This window comes from Anas platyrhynchos, chromosome 1 (genome assembly GCF_047663525.1).
Source record: "Anas platyrhynchos isolate ZD024472 breed Pekin duck chromosome 1, IASCAAS_PekinDuck_T2T, whole genome shotgun sequence".
In the NCBI taxonomy this organism is placed as follows: domain Eukaryota; kingdom Metazoa; phylum Chordata; class Aves; order Anseriformes; family Anatidae; genus Anas; species Anas platyrhynchos.
In genome coordinates, this window is record NC_092587.1 from 64015890 (window position 1) to 64035711 (window position 19822).

At 38.4% G+C, this 19822-nt stretch overlaps 1 protein-coding gene across 20 annotated transcripts in view; it reads left to right on the forward strand.

The window, feature by feature from the left end:
• ERC1 (ELKS/RAB6-interacting/CAST family member 1) overlaps positions 1-19822 on the forward strand; it is a 301807-nt gene that overhangs the window by 5781 nt on the left and 276204 nt on the right. For 19 of the 20 annotated variants that reach the window (XR_011810085.1, XM_027463493.3, XM_072039666.1 and 16 more), the window contains one exon: positions 3626-4456. Coding sequence is in view for 19 of the 20 variants with exons in the window: in XM_027463493.3 (XP_027319294.3) it covers positions 3788-4456 (669 nt within the window). In the remaining variant the exon portion in view is untranslated. Of the gene's footprint in view, positions 1-3625; positions 4457-8139; positions 8273-19822 lie in introns of those variants that run through there. The other variant, XM_021275192.4, reaches the window with a different exon arrangement.

Sequence of the window (19822 nt, forward strand, 5' to 3'; positions counted from 1 at the left end):
TAGCACTGACCTCAGCACTTTATTATTATTTTTCTAAACGCTTTCAGCTTATAATCTATCTTTGTAATCATAGGTGAGGCTTCCTGTATTGACAGAAAAGACTGAAAATTTTTAAAACCAACAGGGGAATTTGCAAAGCATTCATGTCACAGTTCAACAGGGTTCCTTGTGGTTTTGACCACCCTGTAAGGTTAAGGGATGATCTATCTGCAAGTAAACCTCAAGTCACAGAGGAAAAAAGAAAGTGCTGCATCTTGGATTCATGAAAGATAAGAGGCCCTACTTCTGAGACTCCTAATAAAATGCTAGTGTGGGTCAGAATATTGAAAACCTACATTTTCTGGTTATGGTGCTTTCTGAAGTCTTCTATGCTTACTGGAAGAGATCTATAACTTCCTTCTTCCTGATCAATTGCTATTGCAAATGGGAGGAGGCATTTCTGTCATTTCCTTCACTTTGCTGTTTCCAGGATGAAAGATATTCTTGCTAGTGTGAATTCTCTTAACTACTTCTGCTTCTGGATTCAGCAGTAAAATGAAATAATCAGTGATGAATGCTACTAGGAAAAAAAAATAAATCAAAAAAGAGGAATTGAGATGATTTATCTTGTAATGTGTTTTTTTTTTTTTTTTTTTTTTCTTCTCCTTGAACCATGGCAAGCTTCTGTGTTAGTGAAAATACTGGAACTGGCTGCATGATTGGAAAGGTGTATTTAGTTAGTATTTGGAATAGTCACAATTTTCAAGTCTAAAAATTACATAGTGAAAGTTCTTATTTGAAGAGAAGTAGTGGTGGGTTAGGTTTTCTTGTTTCCACAGACCTTTTTTTGTTTGGTTGTTTGTTTGATTGTTTAGAAAAGCGAGTGCCATGGAATGTATGGAATTGGTGTCTTTTCCTGAGTGCCACATGTGCCCACTCTGAGTCTTGCCTGTACTTCTGATGATGTTTTAATTCAGTAGCAAATTCTAGCAGTTGCTATTCATAGATTGAATTCCTTAATTTATTTTTATTATTTTTGGACTAATAGAGAGGATGCCTGCCTGTGAAAAAGGGGTAGGAGATGAGCTGGTGTAGAACTGGTGTTTTCAGCTGCACTGGAAGAGGATTAATCTGCTGCCTGCTGTGTCGGAACATCACCGCGGAACCGCGCCTTGTGTGCGACCAGCTCCGCTCAGCTGCGTGGGAAGTGACTTTCCTGCCAAGGACACTAGTCGCTTTCATTCATTCAAAAGCTATTAATAGTTTGACAGAATATTACCTAAACCAAAGAGTAATTCCATGAGTTTAAACTCTTCATTATTTTTTTCCCCCTTTTCCCTTTTTGGGGGTGATTAGCTGATTAGAAATGATCTAAAATCTTTTGCATGCTTCTTGTGTGTTGTTAAGCACTTGGTAGGTGATGCTTCTGCATGCCTCAGTAACATGCTGGTAGCAACATCTAAACTTCACGTTTTTGGAGGGGAAATTGCTTTAGCTGAAACTCATGAAATAAAACATTTTTGGTTCGGGCTGAAACATTTAAAGCTGTTGAAGTGAATGAGTGTTCGCAGTGATTTACGGTGGTGAGTTTCTAGCAAATTAAGTACTATGGATTAATTTTTGTGAGAATCCTCATAAAGACAAGCTCTCAGATGAAGGTAATTTCTGTGGTGTCAAAGAAATATCTAACTTGTTTTGAGTGCTCAGTGGGTGCTGTGGCAGCATTTTTAGCATTTTGATGTCTCAAACGCTGAGATTAGTCTGAACTAGCTTTTCTATTTGGAAAAAGTGTTTTCTTTCCAGATCTGGGGCACAGTGTCTTGATTATTGAAGTGACTCCAGTGCAACAAAGTCGGCACTGTTTCTTAGTTTGTATTTCTGTACTGCTTTGCATAAGGATACCTGGCTGAAGTATGAGAAACTTCCTATCTGTAACTTGCTTTTAAAAAACAAACCTGTAGGTGATATTTTGGGAGCTAACTTTAATTATGAATGCCACCAGGTACCTTTCCATGGCCTTTTTTACTTTACTTGTGTGTTTAAAATGCTCCATAGCGATGTTGTTGGTAGACTGAGCAGGGTAGCTATGGTTGTCATTTATAAAAAAAGACAGAATGAGCACTTGAACTTCTTGAGCGCTGCTCATGAAGCACAGTAGCAGCTACACAGTAAGCTTTGTGAAATTACTCATGCTGTTGTATTTTCCATTAAATAGCGTGTAAATGGAGCTGTTCTACTCAGATGTTGTTTTGTGATTTAAAACTCCATGTTTAAACAGTTTCTTGCATTGTGTTCCTGTAGTGACTCTTTTGTGAGAGCAAGAATCATGTGTCTTTGCTTCATCAGACTTCTACCTCCCCCCTTGTTTTCTACCCTCATCCAGTACTTTTCAAATATATTTTTTAATCTGTTTTCAACTCTCCTCTACCTTCCCCTCACACTCCTCAAGTTCTACCTTTTTTTTTTTTAAGTGCACTCTTCTCTTAACTGTAATAGTTTATCTGCTTGCCCAACTCACAAACATGCCCTCAGCAATAGGAGCTGCAAATATTGATTGGTTCCTAATATCTGGCAAACCAAACTTCCTAGCAGAAGGTGAGGCTGGATGAAAGCCAGTGTGAAAGGAGATATGTTACGATATATGTGGTGACTTTGGACACCACTAGGTCATCTTTCATCAAACTGGGAGAGATCAGACCAGAAATCTTTCAGTCTTGTTTTATTTTTGATTTTAGTTGAGCTTGAAATAGTTTTTACTGAACAAATAAATTAAAAAAAAAAAAAAGTGAGAACTAGATAGTGGTGGGAATAGTCCTACAGTGCTGTAGCTCAGTCAAGAGAATAGATTTCATCCCTGTTTCTTGCCCTTGTGATAGATCTTGACTATCTGTGGTGTCTGCCCAGTGCCTGTACCAAAGAGGTACTTGCTAGCACACTTACAAAATGGCAAAATATGCATAAAATAAGGAATTTTGCTGTATATCCACATTTAAAATAACAGGGAGGGGGAACTGCAGCATGGTGTTGTCATAATGTTCTATTTTTGGAGAGGTCACTGCTGTTGGAATGATAGCATTTAATAAAATTAATCTGAGCTGTTAAATGAGAAGTATATTTCGATTAAAATATTTATTTAACCCGAACAAAGATTTAAGTCTTGTTTAGAGAACAAATAGGAGATTGGAACCATCTTCCAGTGTAGGTACACACTGGATTTAGAAACTGTCCTATAGGAGCTAGCAGTGCTTGAAAGAAAAAATACAACTGAATGAGGTTTAAATTTTGGTTAAGTCTCTTTTACTCAGAAAAGTAACAGGTAAAGGAAAGGGTGAGTTAGAAATAGCAGGGAAAAAAGAAGTTACTCAACATTTGTAGAGTTCAGACCATGATCAACAAAATTATGGCTTGAAAACTGATGAGGTTTTCATTCTCTTTACCTTTATAACATGACAATGGAAAAACAAGAATAGAAGTTCCTTTTTGAGTTCAACTGTTAGGGTTGAAATAAAAGATCGCTTTTATTGCTGGTGGGAATTAAAAGGATGCTGAAGGAATACAATGGTGGTAGAATATGCTCTTATTCTAACATGGGATGAAATATTTTCTGATAAACTGGATCTTTAATGTGTTCTTTTTCTTGGCACAGATATGGTCCTGAACATCGTGAGCATGTGACTCCAAAGATGGACAAATGGATCTTTTATAAGTTGTGATTGGCCTTAAGCTGACTTACAACCACTGAAGAACTTCGTAGGACTTCTCTCATTCCTGATTTATGCCTGTCTAACTGCCTCACACCAGCATAATCATGTATGGAAGTGCTCGGTCAGTTGGCAAGGTTGAGCCAAGCAACCAGAGCCCAGGGCGTTCACCAAGGCTGCCACGGTCACCACGCTTGGGCCATCGTCGAACCAACAGCACGGGAGGCAGTTCTGGGAGTAGTACTGGGGGCGGCAGTGGGAAAACCCTTTCTATGGAAAATATCCAGTCCTTAAACGCTGCCTATGCTACGTCTGGCCCTATGTATCTAAGTGACCATGAGAATGTGGGTGCAGACACCCCGAAAAGCACCATGACTTTGGGCCGATCTGGGGGGCGGCTGCCTTATGGTGTTAGGATGACTGCAATGGGTAGCAGCCCTAACATTGCCAGCAGTGGAGTTGCCAGCGATACTATTGCGTTTGGGGAGCACCATCTCCCTCCAGTGAGTATGGCATCCACCGTGCCTCACTCGCTGCGCCAGGCCAGGGATAACACGATAATGGATCTGCAGACACAACTCAAAGAAGTATTACGGGAAAATGATCTGCTTCGCAAGGATGTGGAGGTGAAAGAGAGCAAGCTGAGCTCTTCCATGAACAGCATCAAGACCTTCTGGAGTCCTGAGCTAAAAAAAGAGAGAGCTCTGAGGAAAGATGAAGCTTCAAAAATCACCATTTGGAAGGAACAGTATAGAGTTTTGCAAGAAGAAAACCAGGTTTGTTATCTAATGTCACTGCTGTGTTAGTGCAGTAGCATGATTTAAATGAGTTTAATAAGCTTGCATGTCACACAGACAGCTAAATTATTTTGGTGCTTCTCCCAGGCAATTGGTATGATTAAAATGTTTTCAACTTGCAAGCCTCTTTTTAAATGTTTCTTGTCAGACTTGTAAGCTTCCTCTTCAGTGCTGGTTTCTGCTTCTTGTGTTTTTTCTTTGTTTATCATCTTCTTTTCTGGGATTGATGCTAACCACTCACTTTCCCGTTGGAAGTAATTTAACCTGCTCATAATCATTTCTGTAGTGCTTACCTCATGAAGCATTCTCTGAGAGGCAGAATGTACTAACTGCTGACCCCAAATACAGCGGAATGGTGCTGAATGTTGACATCTTGCCAGTAAAACAAACTTCACATGACACTGGTCTTAATTTAGATCTCTAGTTAAAACCTACAGTCCCACAGCTTTCACAAATACGTAAACTGCGTTCTTGGCTACATTTAAGTAATACTGTTTAATACCTGTTCATCTTTTGTCATAAGCAGTGCATATCTTGTTATGCAACTCATAAAGCACTCCACATTTTCTTTTTTGTAGCGCTCTGGCTAGTTAGAGAATAGGCAGAAGAACAGAGAATCTTGGGCATCTTTTGTCTTGTCTGTCTTACAAGCATCTCTAGATTAAAATAAACCTGAGATGTTGGTTAAAATTGAGGTCTCTTTGTAGTCGGCTCTACTTACAGTAAGTTTTTTCGGTTTTCTCATCTAGACCTTTTTGCTTGCTTAATACTGAAGTAGCTACTGGTATACTCCTGTTTAGTTGTTTGTGGCCAAACAGTAAGAAACCTCACCACCCTCATGGAAAACAGGCCCACTGTCCAGTTCTGAAAGTTTCCCTGAAATGCATGTCAGTCCTCACCATGGAAAAATTACTTTCCCTTTTTTAAAGCTTTTAAAGTATCCAAGAAGGTTTAATGAAATGGCCTCTATAATTCAAGCATGGTCATGTTTTTGAAGCTGTTTAGGTATATTTACTATTTTAGGCAGTGCTTTTTTTGGTTTTGCTTGGGAAGATGAAAGGGAGAAGGAAAGTACTGGAGGAAAAAAATAGTACTGGTAGTACTTGACACGTTACACTATACTTTCAGGTGACCTGTGACTTAAATAGTAGATTCTTTTTGGTTAGTGATAATCTGCTGCACTGAAACTGTCTCAACTCTTCATGTTTTTTAAAAACCTAATTGAATACAGTAAGTTGCTTTTTCTGAGTTTGCATGAAACAATGTAATGAATTTATGCAGTTATAACTGTATTCTTACTGAGTAACAGTACCATGGTGTGGTATTTGTTAATGTGTGTGATATTTTCTATTCACTTCCATGTCGTGTTGGAGAAAACCTAAAGTTAAATAATTTTATTACAAAAGTATTTTCTTAGGAGTAGCCCAATGAAAATTTCAGTTATACTGGTGGTTGTGGTTTAAACTGGTAAGTAGTTAAGTACCAAACAGATGTTTGCTCGCTTCCCTCTTCAGTGGGATGGGGGAAGAACTGAAAAAGGTGAAAATGTGAGAGCTTGTGCGTTGAGATGGACAGTTTAATAAGAAAGGAAAACAAACAAAAACCAACAAACACACAAAGAAAAGAAACAACAACAGCAACAAAAAAAAGTGATGCAAAATGCATTTGCTCGCCACCAGCCAACTGATGCCCAGCCAGTCCCTGAGCAACAGCAGTCCCCCCAGCCAATTCTTCCCAGTTTTACTGCTGATCATTATGCCATGTGGCACAGGACATCCCTTTGGCCAGCTGGGGTCAGCTGTCCTGGCTGCCTCCCCTCCCAGCTCCTTCTGCATCCCCAGTCTCCTTGCTGGCAGGGCAACACGAGAAGCTGAGAAGTCCTTGGCTTGATGTAAGTGCTGTTCTGCAACAGCTAAAACATCCCTGTGTTATCAACATTATTCTTATCCTAAATCCAAACACAGCACCATACCAGCTACTCTAAAGAAAATTAACTCTATCCCAGCCAAAACCAGGATGCTGCTGTAATAATGAAAGTAGTATAATGAAATACGTGAAATGTGTAATGAAAACATGAAATGCCGTTCACTCAGCTTTCTGGTGCTGCTTGTATTTCAGCTGCAGGTGGGTATTTAAAGCCCCAAATTCCCTTTTCATGGTTTTAAAGTTCTGTTTTCATGTTGAAGAGAATGCCTTTGAAAGTGACAATGTTTTTATCAAATCAGTTTTGACACCTGAGGATGCTTGGAAAATCTGGCAAGAGAAACGAGTGTTTGGTTTAGAATGGATTAAGTGGTTACTGAATATGTATAGATTGGAGAACACTGATTTTGCTATCTGAGGCTTTTTTTTTGTCTTTCCTTTATCCCCTAATTAAACATTTACAGATATTTCCAGGCCGCTGTTCTCTAGGCAATCACTATAATTACTACCACACTGGTAGAATTGTATAACTTTGGTCCAAAAAGAGAAGGGTGCAATTTAAAAGTAAAAGGGTATTATTGCAATGAGCTGTAAAAACTAAGAATGCTAATTAATAGATTATAGTTAGCTAACAGTGTGTCCTAATTAAACTCTGAATTCATTATGTCTTCTATAGCCTGTTGGAATTGGTCACTTCAGCCTTTATAAGGAAGACCAGTTTAATAGGATTTACTGTAATTAAACAGACTTGTTCAGTGTCTAAACAGACAAGGGATTTCTCTAGTCTGTTGGGGACCGAAAAATCTGTTCATTACCACCCCCTACACTCCCCCAAACAAGTTTAATATATTCCTGCTATGTTATCTTTCAGTGTATTTACAGGAACTAGTATTTTAGATCTGTACACCAATATTTCGGCACATCCCTTTCAATAAAGCCTTTTGTCATGGGCAGGACTCATGTGATATATTAAGTTTAGCTAAGGACAAATGCGTTGTTTAAAAACTGCCTTGACTCACAGAGCCAGGATGCTGGCTGACTCATGCCATTATCTGGTAGTCATCACCATCTCTTTGCTGTGATCTTGGTGCTTTACTCCTCTCTGTACACTTGATTGTCTCTGATTGGATTTTTTTACTGCTGTTCTTGTCACCTCAGCTTTGAAAGACTTTGTTGTCTTTTAGTCCTGGAAGTTAAAATGTGAAAACATGAACTTTGGTTCATTGCTACCTCACTCTCCCGTGAAACATGCGTCGGTGTCTTTTGAGTTTTCTTTCCTATTTCTCGTGAACATGTGCAAGTAAACGGTGATTATTGGAACAGAACTCCTGAAAAAACAGGGAGATTAAAGAGTATGCTACTTAGCAGGGTTAACTTAGATATAATATTGAAAATCTAGTGCACATGCATCCATGTAGCCCTCTCTTGGTTTGAGACTGCTTAAGCCTTGCTCGGTTGAGGTGTTTTCAGCTGTGATGCAGCACAGCTGTATTCAGCGGCTACTCTGAGCAAGTATTAACAGATGTGGAGCACAGCGTATGCTGATCTTCATTTTCATCCTTTTGTTACTGATCTTGAAGAGACAAAGTACTTTCTTTTGGTACGTGGGGAATGTCATTGTCATCTCATTTTGAGGAGCTTAGTACTTAAAATGGAAATATTCCTGGAGTTAGCAGGTTCTTGGAAAAATGCTGTAGTTTGCAGTCTGGTGTGGGTTAGTTATCCAGCTACGCTTTGCGAGAAGCCAGAAGCAGAGTCCAGATGATTTCTCAAAGGTTAACAAACACACGCATATCCAGGGAGGAACTGATGGAGCCAATAAACAGGAGCTCGTTTTTGGCATGGTGTTGCTCTCCTCAGCATGCTTTCGTAGTAAGTATATTTCTCTGAGTTGAAAAGTAGTGGTATTTTTATTTTTTTTTAGTGTGAGTGTGGTTTAAAGGCTACCTGAAAATCTTTTCCTTAGAAGCCAGAGGAGTGAAGGAAAAACAGAGGGTTTTTTGGCACTTTGGTAACTTCCCTAAAAACTGGACCGTGATGGACTACGTGGAACTGGAGAGAAAAAAGGAACTTCTTTCAGTTGAAACTTGTATATACCAAGGTCATTGTCCTTAAAAATAACTAGTGCAGTGCAAACTTGATGTCTAGCACCCTGCATTGAAATTAACCACATTGTCTGATCCGTATGAGATCTGACTTATGTTTTGGCTGAAATAGTGCAGTACGGCTGAAAACATCTTTCTACTTTGATGTATTTTTGTGGTCTTTTTGTGGTTAGAGGCCTTGGATGTCTGAGTGAGAGAATTTAACCAAGAAAATATGTCTGAAAGGAATTTCACCTTACTTGGGGTAAGCACTTACAGAATATTCTACTTTATTGAGGTGGAAAAGTGTGGCTGGCATTCTCCAGCAGTCTTCTCCAGGTTATTGTGATCACATCCTTGCAGTCAGAAGCAGTCTCCAGTTCTGGCTGAACTTCTAAAGAGTAAAATCAGATTCATTCTCCCTCTCCACTGATTTTACTTTTTGTTTTGTTTAATTATATATTGAAAGTTTTGATTTGTTTGTCCTCATACTGTATCTTTCTAATACTAGTATCATTCTTGAGTTGCTTATTAGTTAATAGAAAGCTAGATTTTTCTCCCTTTATGGATCTTTAATTGTGCCATGTGCAGTTCCATAGTCATTGCTTAAAGTCATTATCTATATCACACTTAAATATTTTTTGGCAACGACAGATCTGTCATTTCTCTAGAACACTGCTAGCTTTGAGGTTCCCTCTGTCTTTCCTCAGTTGAAACGTGACATTATAACTTAATTCTCTTTTGGAGTAACTCAAAGCTATCTCCTGAGGAGTGCTTAGTATGAAGCATTTACAAAGTTGCAGCACTGTGTAGTGACTTCAGAAATCTACTGAATCACGTAATCTACTAAGAAATGGGCCTTCTGTGTTCTGCCTCTTTGCAGTTCTATAAGGAAAGAAAAATTAGACGTTTTGCACTTATCAAAGTTCCCTAATGCTCTTTTTCTCCCATGTTTCTTACTGAGCTGAAGTCATCCCTGAGTTGCTTTTAACTTTAGCATAGGCCGAACAGCTGGTCCCTACTTGTTTCATTAAAAAAAAAAAAAAGGGGGGGGGGGATAACACTGCCAACTTAAAAGCAGCTTTTAATAAAGTGGGTGGCATCAGTTGAATTTCTTCAGTAGTTTGCCTGTGCTTTTTTCTGTTAAGCTGGAAGAGGAGTTACTTGAAGTAACGTATAGTAGACTCTGTTTCCCTACTCTGCTATTTAAATGCTTTGTCTGCTGTGCAGTGAGGCTGTTCAGCTTCCTAACTGGGGTTGGGGCATATTATTTCACTGTTCAGTATTTATATTTTTCAAAAATCATGTCTGAATTACTAGGTTTCTCTAGAAGTTTTTTTTTTTTTTTTTCTTCTATTATCTTAATTCTGGTATTTGAGTCATTTTCCCCTTTTTTTTTTTTTTTCCCTAAAGTGTTCTTTCTTTATCTAAAGTATGTGGTATATATCCTGAAACTGTGTCAGGCTCAGGTTTGGAACAGATCGAGCTTCCTGCTCATCACTTGGTGAGCAGCTGAACAGTGAGAGCTGATAGCAATAGTGCAGAGGTATTTCTACATTACTGTTCATTTTAGTAGATGTCTTGTACTGCTCTTAGAGCTTTCTAATACTAAATGTAGTATTCTTGTGTGTCTTCTTCTGTGTGCTATTGATTTAAGTAGAAAGGAGAGGAGCACTTCTGATGGAAATGCTAGTCCATGGAAAAAGGGTTGAAGCACTACCGATTATACGTATGCCAGTCTTCATGTATGCCTTCCAGGCCAAAAACTGAAATTGAGCAGCTTTTTTCTTTCTTTTTTTTTTTTTTTTTTCCCCCCAGTCTGGTGATTTTAGAAAGTCTTATAGACTTGAAGGTGGCCCACAGTGGGCCACCATCCCTAAGCTCATAGTTGGAAGGAACACTTTTTTTTTAAGCACAGTAGGTACCTGAGATCTTGTTAACTATGTAATGCTTGAGCCATTGCTAAGACAGAAGCTTTATATACTTAGTGTAAATACATTTCTCTATATATGATAGTCTCTGATAAAGGCTAGAGAGCAAAAGAGTTTAGAAGTGATATTTCTGTACTCTGAAAGCAATTACTGCGTTGGATAAGAAAATCAAAATTACAATGGCATGTCAGCAGGTATGCATAGTTATTTGGTACTACAGATTTGTTTTTTCCTACATTGATAGTACTTTGTATTTTTTTTTCTGTATTATTTTTGGCATAATCTAATGAACAAACAGTATTGGATGACAGTATTTGGAGATTTATATTTGGCCCTCTTGGAAAGATGATAGTCACCTTTTGTAGTGAACAAAATCCAAGGAAAAGTATGGTTAGTATCATCCTGTGTTGATGTGAGTTAATCTGATTGACCTCCCTAGTGGTTGCAATAGTACTTTAGACTGCAAAGTGGAAGTAGTTTCTTTGTGCATTAACAGCTTTGCAACTCAGTCATGCCCTGTTGTGTTGTCCTGTATGGTCACCTTTGCTTCCAAAGAATACTTAGTTTGTTTTCCTTTATCTGTTCTAAGGGGATGACAGTATTTCTTTTATAGCCTTGGATTAAACACTGAAAACTTTTGCCCTGATTGAGAGAAACTGAAGCATACCAGTATAAATCATAGTTTGCAACTGCAGCGTTGGTGTTTACATTTAAATCACAATGAAGAGAGAATATATGGAAGGATTCATTAGCAATATATAGATCAATACTTGATTTTTTTTATGATAATTTGAATTTTTTCAATTGAACTCCATGAAGAAACTAATTTTATGGTTTCACCCTTGGAAGAGACTAGATTATTTTAAAATAAATAAATTAATTAAAAGCATAAAATACTCTTCTTATTGCATATACGCTAATTGAAATTAGCTTAATCAGATGCCAAAATACTGGCACAGAACACCTATTAAGAGTTCTTTCAGGGATCATGGCATCAAAATCAGAGAAGTTCAGCTTCCAGCAGTGTACAACAGCTACTGGAAAAAATACCATATGATTGACTTCAGTTTAATTTCAGCAATTTCATGAATGCTAAGTAATATACTATCATTGGTAAGCCTAAGTTTTGATGGTTATGCTGAAAATGCTACTTGCTTGTATATAAGCTTTTTTTTTAAAAAAAAAAAAAAAAAAGATCATGTATCATTATTTTTTCCTATTGTTTTTAAATGGCTTAAATGTGTGCACATTGGTCTTCTTTTGCTTTTCTCTGAGTAGGGACTGCTGGTCAAGAATCCTTTTGAAACAGAGGAAAACGATTGAGTCCTTGCTGTTTTATGCTGCCTGCATCTCCTGTGTGGATTGCTTTTGAGATCTAATGATTCTTGTCAGTGTCTTGGAAAATAAATACTGTAAGTCAGCAAGGGTGAGGAGCTGTTCAGAGGCATTTAGATTCTTCCAGGATTTGATCCCACAACATCAAAAGCAATTTAAAGGCAATATATAGTTTCCCAGTAGTCTCAGGCAGTTCATTGCAGGCATGCAAGGTAAAACTAGTTCACAGGGGTGATGACTTTTGTAATCTCATGCATAATACAAGAAAAACTTACTTTTTCTTGAGGGAGGGAGAAAGGGATGGAGGTCAGCTGTCCAATAGAAAGATCTTTTTCAATGCTTTGCACATAAGCAGAGAAGTTACAATAAATTCTATTTTTCTAAGACAGTGCTTTGTTAACATCTGCTGTGTACCTGCATTATTTTGAAGTTCTGTAGTGCAGTGCCATCCCTTTCTTCTACAGGGCAGCCATTTACTGCTTCTTGCCTTATGTTTTTACCCCTTGCATCTCTACCCCATTTGGCTGAGGAGAGAGACAGGGACACAGCCTAAGGTTTGGGAAAAACAAGCAAGTAATGAATGATAGTTCAAGATTAACTAAGTCTCATTGGTATCTGTATCAAAGCCAAATATGGTTGTGTTTTTTTCCTGGCCAATAAATACTTCATGTTCTTAGGAGCAGCACTATCAAGGAGTAGGCACTTCACTAAATAACTCCTTTGCCATCTGAGCATTTCACAGACACAAGATTTCTACATGGATTCCCTCACGGATTCCTACATGAAGAAGCAGTGACTGACATTAAGTATATGGGGTATTGATCCTTGCCAGATCCTAGCTACTTGGTGACTTTTGAGATAGTCCTCTAATTAGATACTGATATGGATTCCAAAGAATAAAGGGTCATGTATTTCTTCTGATCACTTTGATTGCTTTTTCCTGATCATTAAGCCAAGGCAGTACCCGAACTGCCACCATTCAGAGGTGAAAATCTTTTTTTCTTCAGGTACTGTGTACAGGTTCTGATTCTCAGATGAGCAGAAATAAACCGTGAAGCAACAAAAGCAACTTGAGAAAACTAGAGCTTGCCTCACCAGTGACACAAGATACCCACATGGCCTGTTGCAGCATGCAGTCTTAGTTATAAGCCTCCATGAGGTTTATTCTTCTGGCTACATCTTTTTTGAGAAGTTGAAGTGTTAAATACTGAACGCTTGATTTGCTAAAGGATTTGGAGCATTGTGCCAAAGCTTTACTGGAACTTTACTTAAGCTTTTACTGGAAATGTTAGAAATGTCAGAAGTAACAGAGCTAAGAAACTCCAACGTGCTGTGACAATAAAGTTTTATTTGTAGATGATGCCGATGTTCTGTAATCAATTCACACCTTAGAACGGATCTAAAGAAGCAGTAGATTGATGACAGACCATGGCTTTAAGAGAGGTCATACTTCTGCAACCTGGGCTAGATCCTTTTATCTCCCCTGTGGGGAGCTAGATTTTATGGTTGAAGGTTTCTATATCATGCTGAAACTGAATAATTTCTTGCAAGTAGAGCACAAAATGAAAGTATTTTTCCTCCTTTTCAAGAGCCAGAAGGTGCATCTTATGCACACAAATGGAAGGGGACTTGGATAAGTTTTCCTCTTATACAGAAGAAAAAGGGGGAGGTTTATTTGCATTGTAGGTATAGAAAGAGTGGAGCATTTAGATCATGATATGCTCCTTTCTATTTTAAGGCTAAAGTTTGTTTTATGGAAGCCTTATGGGACAGTTTTTTATCTGATCCACAAGAAATCCCTCAGTTCGTAGTAAGACTTAATTATGGGTCTGGCTTTTACATCGACTAGAAATGTGTATATGAAGTTCCTTAAAATGGTTTTGGCAAGTGGTTTCAGTGTTTGCTGCATGATAGAAACAAATCCATGCAGAGGATGACAAAAGGATTAGGATTAAGTGAAATGATAAACCCCAGAAGAATCCTAGAAAAATGAAGTGGGAACAAATAAAAACAGTACTATAGTAAAAACTTTTAATTAGGTAATTATTAGGAAATGCTATGCCCTGCACTGGAGTGGTAGGAAGCAACTGGCTTATCTCCTTCATTTGACTAAATGCAGAGAATCAGACTGTTCAGTGACTCATTATTTGTCCCCGTTGAGTTTAAGAATACAAATAACTTTGTTGTGTTTACCATGTAGAGCACAGTAATAGATTAGAGCATAAAATCAAGACTTCAGTGCTTTTCTGGTAGTTCTGCTCAGTGATTCTGATGAGGAAGGACAGAAGAACTCCGGGAGAGGGCATACGTAAAAAATCTAGATAATTCTTTAATTTGACCAAGCATGGCAATCTTTGTGTGTTCTACATCAGGGTAACAAATACATGTGCATATCTGAAAAATTTTTTCTGTATATGTTAAAATTAATGGATGCAGTTGTTTCTGAAGATTAGCTCTATCCAGCATGAAGTAAGTGTACGTATGGGAACCCACAGGATCTGCTTATTTTTGAGGGTTGTGGAATTTCCCAGTCTTCCTTTATTGGCCAGTAGATCAGCTGAGTAATATCAAATTATTATTATAACTATGCTTTGATTTGGAGGACAATTTTGAAGGCTTTCTCCTTCAGCTGGTATCTGATGGGTCAGGTTTGGCCATATGGTTGTGAGCCTGTTAATGTGTAACCATTTTAATAGATCCTTAAGCCTAGTTACTCAAAAGAGGGAACTTTCTAAGGAAGCACAGATATACTTTCATATTATAAAGCAAATATTATGCGATGTATATGCAATCAAAAGCATTTCTTGTGAAAGAAGAAAAAGGAAACGCTCAACCATTTTGTAATCCTCTTTGCAGAGTGTTTGGACTTACTCTGGTCTCATTCACTGTGTGGAAGGTTCCAAGGAATGGAATTATCCTCAGTGCTGTATTTTGGAGGGGAAATACAAAAACAAACGCCCCTAACCCCTATTTTGCAATAAAATGACTTGATCTAAACTTTTCTTAACAACAAATTCATGTTGGTTTGAACTAGCAGATGGTTTTGACGCTAAGAAAAAATGTAATAAGTGTGCTTTGGCCATGATTCAAGTACTGTGCACATATTTGACCAAGAGTTGAAGTGAATGTGGGTACTGCTGTGTGCTCAGGTTATGGTTTGTATGTATCTGCTTTTGGCAATTGTGTTCTGGTACAAAATCCTAGTAGTTCCACAATTAACACTTTATAAGCCATTATAGCTGAAAATACTGTCTTCTAATTGCTCTTACAAAACCTGGCTTTTTTGTGCATTGTGGTTTTAAATCACTAAATATCTCCACAATTTGACTTTAAAATTGGACTTTGCACCTCGCATGTAACAGCTGAATGAATTTGATGGTTGCACCGTCATTACGTTCTACCTCCCCATCCCCCTAGAAAAAAGATTCAAAATCCAATGTTTGCTATTTAAGGAAAGTTCCAAGTTAGCATTTCTATCTAGCAAAAGCTTTTACTTTTTGCTAGGGCTGGGAATGCATTCAAGGCTAGCCTTTTAAAACTGCATGCTTTGTTTTCCCAAAGCAGAATCAATTTAGCGTATAGTTATTCAGAAATGATGATTCTTCTTTCCATTTGGCTGAATCAGCTCAAATCTGTCTGCTTTTAAGAGGTCTGAGGTCTGTCTCTTTTCTTTGTGAGAATCATCATGAATTCGTATTTAGCATCACTTTTTTGTTAATTAACCATTTATAGTGTTTCATGTCAGACTTCTTTAATCTGAAAGACTGGGAACCTGTGGAAGAAATCATTAATTCACTTCCCTTTACAGTTAATACAGATGTTAATGTTTCCTTGTGAAGTGCTGAATGCTAGACAGTCTTTGAAGGCTGGTCTGGAAAAAGTGGGTCTGTACTTCACAGGTTGAATGTGTTAGCAAGTTATTTGATGCAGTAACACCTTAACACCCGATTATAGATAGACAGTTGGTGGTAGGACCTCTTCATGTATGCTGCATGCAGTTTGGCTGTTAAACCCACTGCACGTGTGATTTTATGCTATCCAAAGGGGTGATACACAGTTCACTTCGTTTTCCCATTAGGGACTGGGATGCATTTGGTATGCATCTCAAGCAGAGCTGCTCTTTTAGTTTCCTTTGTTACGTACTTCGTGTGCACCAAAACTGTTGTGTGAAGCCAGCCAACACATGACAAGTAGGGACTATCTGAGGATCTTTCAGCCAGTGCCACTGCTGCCAAATAAAAGGCTGTTGTGGATATAGTCACATTTGTATAATTTCTAATGCTTAAGCCTTCAGAGGAACTTAAATACTGATGAAGTTAAGTATTTCAGCACTCAGGAAGATAAGTGTTATTTCTGTCAGTGAATGCATATTGTAAAATGTTTCCAAACCATTAAATTGGGTTAGATATAATGTGATTACTCAAAATCATGCAGTTAGTGCTTCCTGTAGTTTGAGATATTGGAGAATTTTTGTCCTCGGTGCTAACCATTAGACAGCAAAATTGCCTCCTTCTTCATAAGGTAATTGGATGTATCGAGTGTTGTGAGCTCTTCAGATACGTATTCATAGGAGCTTTGCCATATCCTTAACTAAGTTTTGAAGCAGGACATATTTTATCTTTCCTACCTCTTCTTGAATGTGTTGAGCTTTATCTGTCCTGCAGAGTTAACATGTATTTCTCTGTAACTGAGCAACTTGTGGAGGAGTTGTGGACTCGAATGAGGGTGGAAAGGCCTTGCAGAGGGATCTGGATAGGTTGGAGAGCTGGGCGATCGCCAACCGCATGAAGTTCAATAAGAGCAAGTGCCGGGTCCTGCACCTGGGACGGGGAAACCCTGGCTGCACGTACAGACTGGGCGATGAGACGCTGGAGAGCAGCCTAGAAGAGAGGGATCTGGGGGTCGTGGTAGACAGCAAGTTGAATATGAGCCAGCAGTGTGCCCTGGCAGCCAGGAGGGCCAACCGTGTCCTGGGGTGCATCAAGCACGGCATCGCTAGTAGGTCGAGGGAGGTGATTGTCCCGCTCTACTCTGCGCTGGTGCGGCCTCACCTCGAGTACTGTGTGCAGTTCTGGGCACCACAGTATAAAAAGGACATGAAACTGTTGGAGAGTGTCCAGAGGAGGGCTACGAAGATGGTGAAAGGCCTGGAGGGGAAGACGTACGAGGAACGGCTGAGGGCACTGGGCCTGTTCAGCCTGGAGAAGAGGAGGCTGAGGGGAGACCTCATCGCAGTCTACAACTTCCTCGTAATGGGGTGTCGAGAGGCAGGAGACCTTTTCTCCATTAACACCAGTGACAGGACCCGCGGGAACGGGGTTAAGCTGAGGCAGGGGAAGTTTAGGCTTGACATCAGGAGGGGGTTCTTCACAGAGAGAGTGGTTGCACACTGGAACAGGCTCCCCAGGGAAGTGGTCACTGCACCGAGCCTGACTGAATTTAAGAAGAGATTGGACTGTGCACTTAGTCACATGGTCTGAACTTTTGGGTAGACCTGTGCGGTGTCAAGAGTTGGACTTGATGATCCTTAAGGGTCCCTTCCAACTCAGGATATTCTATGATTCTATGAACTGTAACAGTTAATTTTGTTAATCATGTAAGGGGGAGGTATCAATTTTTAGTAGTGTATCAATAACAGGATGGGTCACTGTGCAATACAGACTTGCATGTAATTGAAAAAATGAGATGAGATTTTGCTGCTGAGCACTGCAGTTTTTTTGGACTTCATATCTGATCAGACAGTGAGTATTTCATGAATAGCAGACTACAAAAATGCAGAAATAACATTTATTCCAGAAAAATGGGTCATATTAACTCCAATATTTTTATATTTTCATTGCTTTTTCATTCCAAGAGGGGATTTTTTTAAAGTGAAAATTATTTTTGGATGGACAATATTTCTGCCCTTAGTGTCCCCTTCAGATAGATATCTTTGGTTAATTTAACCAATAGAAATCAGAATAGGTAGTGAGATATTTCATAATTAAAAAGGTAGCACGTGACTATTTGAATTTGGTGGCTTATGATCTTTATTAATCCTAAAGTAACTGGTTGAGCTTCTGCCAAGTGTAGCTTATACTATGAGTTCCCTTGTACGATAAGTCATAAACCAGAAATACAAGTAATGAGCAGTGCTGTATTAGTATTTCTTCAGGTGACAAAACTGTTGTTACTGTCATAAACGGATTAAATTTCCAGTAGGAAGCTTTTTCCTTTCTAACCTATTCTTAACATGTTCTAAATTATTGTCTGTCACGTCATTTTTTCATCGTTGAAAGGTGATATTAAACAGTACAATGTTAAATCATGAGAAGAGGAAACCTATGGAAAACATTAAGCACAAGGCATGAGAGATGTACTGATAAATGAAGTAAATAGTAATTATTAGCTGCAGCCTCATATGCAACACTTGGTAGCTAAAACTGTTTTTCTTTTTTTTTTTTTTCCCCAAAGTACTTTGTCTTTTGATTTGTTATCTTTGGGGTTGTTTTCTTGTTTTTTAAATACATATCCTTTTTTTTTTTTTTTTTTTTTTTTCCTCCCTTCAACGTTGGGCTAGCTGTTAGGACGTGAGTAACACAATTGCTCTTACATCACTTTTGATACTGGAATCATTTAAATTGCACAGGTTGATTTTTTTTTTTTTTTTTTTGTGCAACAGATTACGCCCTAAGGTGCACACCCATGTGTATCCAAGCTACACATCTAAATGGTCTGCATGGAAACAAGAGGAGCCCTTTTTATCATGGAGATCTTATAATACCTCATGTTCAAGGCACATTTTATATTGACTATGATTTGTACATTTTCTGAATGGCCATTAGTCAGGTCTCCAACAGGAGATTGTGAGTGTCATAAATTGTAGGGAAATGTTTGACCAATTTGATGACTGACACCTGACAAGAACTCTGGGCAAAAAAAAAAAAATAAACACAAAAACAAAAGCAAAAAATAGCTGTTGCCCTAATTATATTTTCCCACTGATCTAAGTTTTCTGCTTGTTCTTGGTGGATCTTTAATTGCCACATGCTGTGGATAATACCAGTGGTTACAATCAATACGATTTTAGTCCCCTAATTAGCACCATTCAGTCTCTGTACCAAATGGAGAACAGTTGGTATTATAATAATGTGAGAACACATTCAACATATGTAGAATAAAGCAGAATTAGTTCAATATGAAGCCATCCAATTATTAGGAAGTCCTGAACTTAGCACATATTTTTAATGTAGTTCTTGGATGGAATTTGCTTTTTAAAGTGCTGTGTTTCCAGTATCATTAACCTTATATAACTTGGCATGGCTGTCCCCTCTTGGTTGTACTGGTTTTATATAGCCTCAGATGAAGTGAGTGTCAGGGAACTGTTCTGGTTGGAGTCATTTGGAAAAAAAGGGTTCCTTTTCATCTGAATTTGTTCCTTAAACAACAAGGCTGAAAGAAATAAATTTGAGATATAACCTTAAAACTATAATGATGTTTTTATTACTGTAAAACATGTTTTGTAAAAAAACTCTAGAACAAGATAAATCTCACTTACTTCCTACTCAATATCTCTGTTTCCAAACAGCATATGGATAGAAGCAGGAGAATTCACGATAGAATTTTCCTTTCGATTTTATAAACAGAGTAAAAATATGCTTCGGTTTCTGAAAAATTAGTATTCTTGGGCGAGTATGGAGGAAAGGAATGAAGAATTCTTTTCTTTACTCTTGGATGTGGAACTGAGGTGTTTATTCAAGAACTCTTAATGTGAAATGCAGACTAGTGTTGAGCCCCTAGATCGATTACTCAATCTCTTCAACCTTCCCACTTGGCTTCCTACATTCTCCCACAGTATGCAAATAGAGAAAGAACACATCTGAACAAAGTGTTGCATCTTTCTGTGCTATGCAAGTCTGCTGAGGTACTCTATAAGATCTAGCAGGCCTTTTTGATGGGAGCCTGGGTTCAAGGAGACCTACAAGCAGTGAATTGAATGAGCATTGAGTCAGGGAGTACTTGGAAGTACTTGTTCTATGTGAGATCATGGGATGAAACTGAGGGTGCTGAGATTGCTGGCTGATGCCAGTGGA